The sequence below is a fragment of the Chenopodium album genome, chromosome 8, assembly GCF_948465745.1.
Source record: "Chenopodium album chromosome 8, dcCheAlbu1.1, whole genome shotgun sequence".
Classification (NCBI taxonomy): domain Eukaryota; kingdom Viridiplantae; phylum Streptophyta; class Magnoliopsida; order Caryophyllales; family Amaranthaceae; genus Chenopodium; species Chenopodium album.
In genome coordinates, this window is record NC_137841.1 from 27,814,252 (window position 1) to 27,824,696 (window position 10,445).

The 10,445-nt window shown below is 37.5% G+C and overlaps 1 protein-coding gene across 1 annotated transcript; it reads right to left on the reverse strand.

Annotated features, from left to right (window-relative positions):
• Positions 1-2,984: 2,984 nt before the first annotated feature.
• Positions 2,985-8,865, reverse strand: LOC145642875 (uncharacterized). The gene is made up of 4 exons (XM_081694037.1): positions 8,688-8,865; positions 8,303-8,544; positions 5,390-6,015; positions 2,985-3,432 (listed from the first exon to the last, which is right to left on the reverse strand). Exons 1-4 carry the CDS (start codon positions 8,863-8,865, stop codon positions 2,985-2,987), a joined length of 1,494 nt encoding a protein of 497 aa, XP_081550163.1.
• Between the last annotated feature and the right edge of the window lie 1,580 nt (positions 8,866-10,445).

A 10,445-nucleotide genomic window follows, 5' to 3' on the forward strand; every position in this document is an offset into this window, starting at 1 on the left:
AGAAATTAAAACTTTCCGCAACACTAGACCTTTCCACACTTTCGTTTCATTCGATTATGATTCGACATGAAAGGTACTCATCACTGGGTTTGGTTTTGGGGAGACACAAATGGGTGTCTACACCTATCATGTCACTAAACATTAAATATCAAAGCTTTAGCCCTAATATGATACTAACATGATATTAAGAAAGAAATAGGAAGCATCATAATAATCATACTTGATATTAGAAATATTAATTAACCCTAAACATGATACTAGGAATCAATAAAACAATCTAAGCATGATTTCTATTTCAAAAGATCAATGAAACAATTAAATTACTAGATGCCTCATATCTCTTTCTAATAACAAAATACACACTTTAGTAACTTCAAGGAAAATAATGAAACAATACCATTAAATCAAATAATTGAAATAGAGATTTGGGAACAAACCCTTAGAATTATCAAACCTTTCACGTCTAGGGCGAAGACAACTTCGAACTTGGCTAGGTGTTTCTAAAGCTAATGAATGAGGAATTTTGAGAGTGGGAAGGTTTAGAAAGAAAAAGAATAGAGAGAGAAGGAAAGCTTCTAGCTTTTAGAGAGAGAAAGAGAAAGATGATGATTGTTGTGAATGTAGATGATTTGAAAACAGAGAGATACAACCCCTATTTATAAGAAACATAACACGGGATCGAAGAAAATCATATTTGGAATAAAATACCTCCTGTCGCAAACAACAGGAGCCAGCACCAGACAACAAGCCCGTCTCCAGGCGACGAAGGCCAGCGCCAGGCGGCGAAGGTCAACGCCTGGCGATGACTCTGTCGTCTCGCGCTGGTCCGAAAGTCAACGCGCTTTTCCATGCGTAATTACCTTTAACACCAGTTGCAGGTAATTATGCGTCCGAGCAGTTTTTAAAATCATATTTAATATATTTAATTCTAAATAAAACATTCTTTAAAAATATACTTCCTCCGTTTCTAAATAGATGACCCATAGCTTTTGGCACAGTTTTTAAGGAAGAGGAGAGAGAATGTATAATTAATCATAGTTTGTTTGTAAAGCATATTAATTAAATAGTTAAATAAATTAATCAAACATTATCAGTTGCAAAAACCACCACCGACACCACCTTAATGCTCTCACATAACCTTAAACTTCACAAACCATCATGACCGCTGATGCTGCAGCCCTTATCTCAACTACCCCTTGACCCTCGTCGCCGTCACCTACTTCTAGACCACCGCCGTTGTTGCCACCCCATCAAAACTACCACCGCGGCCGCCCTCTTCTAAACCACCACCGCTGCCGCCCGACCTTCTTCTAAATTAAACTACCACCCCGATGCCATCGTCCAAACCACCACCACCACTGTACCACCCATATTTATCCCGTAACAAAAATGGGCTTGAATTTTTGAGATCTAAAGAAAGAAAATCAAGAAATCAAACCAACACCACTCATATGCAGTCTTTCAGATCTAAATTTTCGGAGGTGGGACTTGAAAGTGTTGGTGGCCGTGGGTGGGTTATGGATCTAGTGGTTGAGGAAGGAAAGTGGTTAAGGTTAGAGAAAATAAAGGAGAGAGAAAGTAGTTGGTTGTGATGGTGAACATGGTGGTCTGGTGGCTACGATGGTCGTTCGACGAGGAAGCAAAGGGTAATTTGGTGGTGGTTCGTTAGATAGGGGCTATGCTTTCGGTGGTGGTTCTTTTGAAAAAGTTAGTTTGGTGGTGGTTCGGTAGATCGGAGTGGTGGGTTTGGTGGTGCTTTTTTTAAGTGTGGTGGTTCAGTTGGTCGGAGTGGTAGGATGGCTGGTGTTGGGTTATGGGGATGGTGGTTGGGGTTGGGGTGATTATATAGAGATTAGATAATTAGGTGGGAATGAGGCTGGTTAATTGTGGGTGATTATAAAATAAAACTTTCCATAGTATAGGTCAAGTATTGTGACATTTCCTTTTAAGGAATTTTAGTCATCTAAATAGAAACGGAGGAAGTAATTAATAGGCCATCCTCTAGATCATCGGGCTACCTTTAAAAATCATTGGGCCTAATCTAATTTAATCCATAACTTCCTCATAAGTCATCGGAATTGGGCCTATAATATATCATTCGAAAGCTCTTTTCAAGCCCAATCCAACTACACTATTATTGGACCTTTATTATGGACCAAACTAAAATGGAATGCACGTTTTTCATAAATAGGGTAAGAAAAGAAATATTTTCAAAAACAAAAAGAAGAGATATGTTAATAAAAACATCCTCATCACTAGACTTTTCACACTTTCGCTTTGTTCGATAACAAATGACATGAAAGGTATTCACCACTGGGTTTGGTTTTGGGGAGACACATTTGGGTGTCTACAACTAATAGCACCAATAACGAAGCTATTATTCCCTATTTTAATTATCAACCTTTTGTATCAATGTTTATTTTTCGAAGAAAAAACCTATTTGAATTAAGTTGTTTTATACCAATTTTACGAAGAAAAAACCAAAAAAAACCTCTAATCACTTTATAAATATGTATTTTAGTAATACCAATGAATCAATGATGCTGAAATGAATATGGGACCAAAGTCGCCTGTATGCGGAGCTTTGTACTGCAAAGAGAACTTGTTTAGTTTCTTCATCTAAAATGGTTGTGTTGAGGCTAAACTATCATCTCAAGCAATACATTGTTCTATCTATGACATAAAAAATATTATATTATTCCTTTTGTATTTAAATAAGTGAAATATTTTAACTTTATGTACTGTTTATCTAGTTTTTTTTTTTTTTTTTTTTGACGAAAATAACCGAGCACATATTATTACTCAATAGAAGAGGCAAAATCAGCCATTACAATGTGCATAATATATTAGGAACCTCCTCCATCCAAACTCTAAGATCAACAAAAGAAGAGCTAAGTTTCGCCAAGGCATGAGCAACACAATTACCACTACGCTTAACGAAAGAAAAAGAGCATGAGAGGCAGCCACGAGCAAGTTGAATAATGTCATTGATCACCATGACAAAGACAGTTGGGGGAGCACAACCCTGCCTTCACCAAATGACTATAAACCTTGAGACAATCTGTCTCCAAGCAAACAGTCCTGAAGCCCAAATCCAAAGATATATTCAAAGAGTGTCGCAGCTCTAGAGCTTCAGCCACATCAACATCATATTTCCCTTTGAGACAAATGCAAGTAGCCACCAGCACATCCCCCATAGAATCCTGCAAGACTCCACCCAAACCCACCGAATTGTTGCCAAAGACTGCTGCATCCGAGTTAATTTTTACCACGCCAAAAACAGGAGGCTTCCACTTTGACTCCAGCTGCTGCACATTGCCCCTATTCGAGCATAAATCCTCCTGGGCTTGTTTATAATCACCCACCATACTCAAAGCTCTATGAATCACATCAGGTAAGTCCCTCTTACGCTTATCGAAACACCAACCATTTCTACGAAGCCATTGACAGGGTAAAGTCGTATCCCCAAATCAAAAGTAAATACCTAAGTCCTCTAACTAAAGTAGATAGGGAAGTAGGGTCGATCTCCACAGGGAAACAAGTCTTTCTATTCCTAATTAACTAAAATAATCTAGATTATGAAGTAACCAATATTTATATTTGAATGAGAAACTAAACTACGAAGATTGAGAATAGGGAGAAACAATATATAAAAGGATCTAGGGCATAGGTTCACCAATAAATAATACTCCAGGGTAAAACATGGTAATCAATCATTGACATTGCATAAATAACACGATTAACAGGCTCTCGCAATTTATTAATCAACATAGATCTAACAGGCTCTCGCAATTTACTAGATCTAAGTTCTTATTGAAAATAGCCTTTAATATCAAATTAACATCTGCTCGATTCATCAATTTAATATTGTTATACTTTTACAAGCCGCAATTGTAAAACGTTAAAACAATTCAATAAGAAATTATTATGTAATACCAATAATCAATAATAGTCAATCATCAATGCATCAATTAACCAGGTTGTAAAGGGCTTTCGCTACGTATTACAATCACAGAATTAATCTACCGGTATTAAATCTCATCTCTCGAATCTCGACTTAACCATTTATAAATTAATCTGCCTAATGAAACTAGACCTAAACATTAATTCTCATCTGTCGAATCTCGAATCAATGTTGTCAAACTCATGCATAAAAGATCTGCGCAAATCTAGTCACAGAGCATTAAATCAATCAATAGGAAATTAATCTAGCATTGATTATTAACAACAACAAATTACCCCTTCATATTATTTATGGATCCCCACAAACCCTAGAAAGTAAACTACTCACACATAGTAGAAATTAAACTAATCAAAGCAATAAAGCAAGACATGATAAAAATAATAAAGTAAATGACTAAGATTAAGAGAAGAGAAATCGTTACCAAAATAAATCTGGAATTAAGAGTAGATAAAGAACAAAAGTTTTTAGAGAGAGAAATCTAAGAGAACAATTAAGAGAGTAAAGAAAGAGTAAAAAAGGAGAAGAAGGGATCCTAAAATCGTATTACGGAGGAGTATTTATACTTTGTACAAAAAATCCTAAACTAAAACACATTAAAACGACGTTAAACGTCTCCTAAGAAATACACGCGCCCGATCGGGCGCGCCTTTTTTGCTCATAATAATAATCTCGCGCCCGGCCGGGCGCGTCACCGGGCGCCAGCCTAAGCTTCTCCCGCTCGGCCGGGCGCGCCTCCGGGCGCCAGCCTTTTTGGCCGGGCGGCTCATTTGGGCCACTATTTGGACTACGATTGGGCTCCAATTATTCGGGCCAATCTGGGTTTCCTCTTCCGATCTTAAATACTCGGTCCAAATGCCCCGGTATCACCTATACCGAGCCCTTAATCACCGGTTCGATGGCTCTAACCGGCCATGGGCTATAGAATCTGGTCGTGCTTCTCCAATGTTCGTGATTGCTCCAAAATATCTCGGGAAAATACTCCAAAAGCATAAATCCCTGCAAAAGTCAACCAAATCTACGAAAACACTAGAAAACACCAATTAGTAATAAAAGTGGCTCTAAAGAGCCAAAAACACTACTAATTATGACCAAGGGACGGGGGTAAAATACTATAAAAAATAGACACATCAGCCATATTCCCCACAAAATTGCAAAGAAAATGTTCCACTAATGGGGGTCCTTATGGTGCAAACGAATGGCACCACACCATTCACCAAAAGACGAGCCTTCAAACTTTTCCACCTCTAACCATAGAGGGGAGAGATACCAGATTCTTTTTGCATCAAAAGAAAACACTAGCATATGAAGAATAGATTCATTTTCCAGGCCACACATTGGGAAAATGGGATCAAGACTCATACCACTTTGAAGTAAACTCTGCCGAGCAGCCACAAGTCCTTTAATGGCTCCAAGAAAAAAATTTACTTTGGAGGGAATGTCAGAATTCCACAAAATAGCCACTTAAAATTATAGCTAACATGTGACAAAGTTGTTGTAGCATTTTTATCCTCCATTGTGAGCAAGTTGTAAGCGCTTCTCACCGAGTAAGACCCATCTTTCGTGTGATGCCACACCCAAGTATCATTTCTGTCGTAGAGAGGTACTGGAATATTACAGATTTCATTCACTTCCACGGGGGAGAAGTTCGTACTAAGAGCAGCAAGATCCCATGAATTATTAACCCATAAATCCCGAACAAACATAGGCACACTTTCACTATCTCCCAGACTTGAGGACACCTTAAAACTAGGAAGAGTTGGAACCCATGGATCATTCCATATGTGCACAGTAGATCCATTAACCACGACCTTCCTAGCACCCTTCCAAATGACATCTCTAGCTCCCATTATTGATCTCCACGTATAGCTTGAATTTGAGTACACTTTGGCCTCCAATAAAGAAGAATGAGGAAAATATTTCCCTTTAAGAACCCGAGCCACCAAAGATGTATCATTAGTCAAGATACGCCACACTTGCTTACCAAGGAGAGCCTTGTTGAAATTTCTCATATTACGGACCTGAGTCCCCCCTCCTTTTTCGGCAAGTAAAGCCTGTTCCAAGCAATCTAACTGTAGACACCTAAAAATGTCTCTCCAAAACCAAATCCAATGATGAACAACCTTTCATCGCCATTATTGATTGGGTTGAGTATTTAATCTTTGAGTGCTTAAATCCATATTTCCATTTCATAAACCAACCCAATTCCTAGCCCATTTCCCCAAACCATAACTTGTTTTCCTCTTTTTGTGTCTTTAAACCCAAAATAATTCATTTCGTATCCTTTAAAATCATTCATTTCGTGTCCTTTATATAAAAACATTTATTAAAGTTTATTTTGGTCCATAATCTGGGTCCAATTATGGAATAATTGGATTGGGATTGAAAAGAGCTTTCCAACGATATATTATAAGCCCAAATCCGAGTAATAACGACTATGTTATGACCAAAATATTAAACTGAGCTCAAACCAAACCTAAGCCCACCTTACCTATGACCCAATGATCACGTGGAGGGTCCAAAGGATTAATCCCATTCCTAAACCAATTAGGATTAATAGGAAGCTTCTATAAGTTTCTAAAAGATCTTAATTATCCTTTTTGAAAAGATAAGATTAAAGAGTTTGAAATTAGATAAAACTCCTCTTTTTGAAAATCCTATTTCTATCTGAATGGAATATTTTTTATCCAAATCTTAAATGGTTTGATAGCCCTTGAAATTATCTTTCCAATGATATATTATAATATCAATTCCGAGCTATAACGAAAAAGATATGAATGAAATATCAAACTCTATCTAAAACTGACACCGTCTCACTATTTCGGCCATATCTTTCATTATACACTTGATTTTAATTGGGTTAGAAATTAGACTTCAATAGCTTTCCAACGACATATTATTTATCTTATTCCAATTTCTGGATCAAAAGATATGATAAAAACAAAAACCGCAAAAACTGATGTCTATCGCAAGAGTATTATTCCAATTCGAATTCTTACCTTTTCTTAATTCTTCGACCCTTCTTTTTCCTTATAGATAGAGGTCATATCTACCCTTTTTCAATCATCAACAAGCTTGATCACCAAATCATTATCTCTTCCTCTCTTTTACACCAAAAATCATTCTCTTTTCTCTCTCTCTCTCTCTCTCTCTCTCTCTCTCACACTCTAAGCCTTAAAGTTATATTCTTAATTACAACATTCTTCCCTTAAGCACTCTAAGGAGTCCATACTTAACCTGGGGTTCCGTCCTTAAACCAAGGTATGAAAGGTACAGATAACTGAGGGTTTGGACCAAATCAAATCTACATTAATTTAATTTAATTTCCATTTGATTTTTTTTTATTGAAGTTACTAACAATCTATTCATGATGTAGCAATTTTGAGGAACGCGCGAAATGTGTGTAATTAATTAATTTAATTACTCTTATTTTATTTTAATATTGCTAGTATCATGATTAGGTTAATTTATTATTATTTAATTTGATTAACAATTTTTTGTTGAATTGATTCTAATATTGATGTTTATTCTATTATATATTTATGATCACTATATTGAATGTTTAAAGGGAATATGTAATTGAAAATCACGTCTAATAAGATAATTTGGACAATCGGCTTAGGTTCCTTTTTAATCTTGTTGTTTAATCAAGTGGTCACGATATTTTCGAATTATGTGTTGCATTAATATTCAACCAATTTAGCATAATAATAGTTTGGAGCAAATTGAATCTTTTTTTGTATGCCTTTGAGATCGCAGGAATCAATTTTCACTATAAGAATCGAGTAGAGGCCAATACAGGCGAATGTGACTCCATGACTCACTTCGTACCATCATCCCCGATTCTCCTTTCGTGGTTCCGAACCATATGGAGTTAGTAATCTCATGGATTATGAATGGGGTGTAACCTTCACGGGTCAATCGTTGTTGCCTTCATTGTCCCTTTATCGTGGTTGCTTTTTATGATTCGTGAACGGTTTACAAGTTCCTTAAAAACTTGTTGCCGGCTCCCTACTTTCCTTGTCCCGAATCGTATATGTCAATTCCCACTTCCTATGAGTGCCAAGCATATTCACCACATGCTTTAACGTAGGTGCACTTCGAACGACGCCTACACCAACAAAGCTTCTTTTCTTCCCCTTTCTGACCCCAAAAAAACTGACGACACAATTTTTCAATCCCATCAAGAATGCTCATCGAAATTGAAAAACATTGCATTGTGTAAGTTGGAATTGCCTGGGCAATTGACTTGAGCAACACTTCTCGACCGGTTTATGATAAAAAGTTTCCTTTCCATCCCTTTAGTTTATTCCAGATACAATCCTGAATATTATGGAACACCTGTTTCTTGGAAGTACCAATGTAAGTCGGCAAACCAAGATATTTTTCATGTCCTTCAACAGCCTTAAAGGATAACTTCATCTGAAGCGTGTTCTTCCGTTCTTGCTCAATGTTTCGGCTAAAAGACACTTTTGACTTGTCCATATTCAGTTTCTGACTAGAAGCCACCTCATAAGTGGAAAGAATTTCCAACACATTGTCAACCTCTTCCTCTGTCGCTCTAACAAAAAGGAGACTGTCATCTGCAAAAAAGAGGTGCGAAATAGGATTAACATGTCTTCCTATTTTCACACCATGAATAAGATTTTTTTTTTCTCCGCGTCTCTAAGAAGGGTCGAGAGGCCCTCCGCACACATAATAAAGAGAAACGGTGAAAGGGGATCACCTTGCCTTAGCCCTCTACTCGACTTAAATCTCCTTGACGGTTGCCCATTAACTAGAACGTCAAAATCCGCAGAGCTCACACACCTCATGATCAACATAACAAAAGTCTCCACCAAACCCAATTTTATCATCATTTTTTCAAGGAATGCCCATTCAACCCTGTCATAAGCCTTGCTCATATCAAGTTTGAGCCCAAGAAAACCCTACTTCCCCTTCTTTTTCTTTTGAAGATAATGAAAGCACTCATATGCAACCAAGACATTTTTTGTGATTAGCCTCCCGGAACAAATCCACTCTACGACTCATGAATAATGAAAGGTAGTACTAGCTTGAGGCGATTAGCTAGTACTTTGGTGACAAATTTATACAATACATTATACAAACTAATAGGCCTATAATCAACAGGAGACTCACAATTTTTTTTTCGGAATTAAAACAATATGAGTCTAATTAATAGAACCTATATCACCATCATTATTCAAAATACTCAACACTTTTTCAATGACATCCAGACCAACAATATCCCAAAATTTTTGAAAAAAAATTGCAGAAATACCATCGGGGCCCGAGGACTTTGTCGGGTGCATCTGAAAAAGGGCGGTTTTTACCTCCTCGACATTAAAAGGGGCTGCCAAGTTGCTGTATTGTCAATCAGAGACAATTTTCTCTACTTTCTCAATGACAGGTTCTGGATCTATGTGGCTATACCAGCAAAAAGTCCCTCAAAATAGTTCACAAAGACTTCCGTGATTTGCTCTTCATCATCGAATTCATTTCCTGCCTCATCTTTGATTTTTTTGATGTTGTTCCGTTAAGCTCTTTGCTTAGTCTTCGTATGGAAAAAAGAAGTATTTTTATCTCCATGTTGCAACCAATCTTTCCTAATTCTTTGTTGCCAATACATCTCCTCCCTTCTTTCAAGCTCATCCATCATATCATCTATTGCTTTCATTTGGGCTATCTCTTCCTCTGTTTGAGTTTCTTCCATAAACTTCTCCATTTACCCCCTACACGCTTGTAATTATTTAATGAAATCACCAAATTTCTCTCTACTCCATGAATTCAAACTAGTCGAGGTAAAAGCAATGTTAGAGCAAAGATCACCTCCTTTATCCCATGTCTCCGATATTATGTTAGCACAATTTTCATCACGGAGCCACATCTCCTCAAATCGGTATAGCTTTTTTTTCTTCTTTTTTTTTCGTTGGAGTATTCTAAGCTTCCTTGATGCATAAGAGAATTGGAAGGTGGTCCAATTTTCTTTTTGAGAGATGTGAGACAAAAGAGACCGGAAATCGATCCATCCACGCCCGATTTGCAAGAAAACGATCAAGGCATTCTTGTATGTTCTCTACTCCACCTCTATTATTCGACCAAGTGTAGTCGTGTCCGATATACCCAAGATCCTTAAGATTGCAATAGGAAACAGCATCCCTTAGAATATCAGCTTCTTCATCACAGAAAGTACGCCCCCCGAGCTTTTCATTAGACTACATCATAAGGTTAAGATCCCCACTGCAAAGCCACGGACCTCCACTAGCATCCCACAAGTGTTTTAGAAGCAGCCCGGTCTTCAGTTTATTTTCCTCCCCGGGGTAACCATAAATACCAGAGAACCTCCACCTTCCTTGCTGATCATAATTTACCAGCACATCAATGTGATTTTGAGAGTACGACTTCACCTCCACATCTAAGGAACTCTTCCACATCAACGCTAATCCACCTTTTCTCTTCCGGCCTTCCCCTTCACACTCTACAA

Excerpts from the sequence above, each read along its gene's own strand:
- LOC145642875 (XM_081694037.1), bottom strand. The coding sequence starts at position 8,865 with ATGAGCAAGGCTTATGACAGGGTTGAATGGGCATTCCTTGAAAAAATG. Across the intron at positions 8,545-8,687 it reads GAGTAGAGGGCTAAGGCAAG|ATGACAGTCTCCTTTTTGTT; the intron begins GTGATCCCCTTT and ends TCTTTTTTGCAG. Across the intron at positions 3,433-5,389 it reads ATTCTGACATTCCCTCCAAA|AAATGGTTGGTGTTTCGATA; the intron begins GTAAATTTTTTT and ends ATGGCTTCGTAG.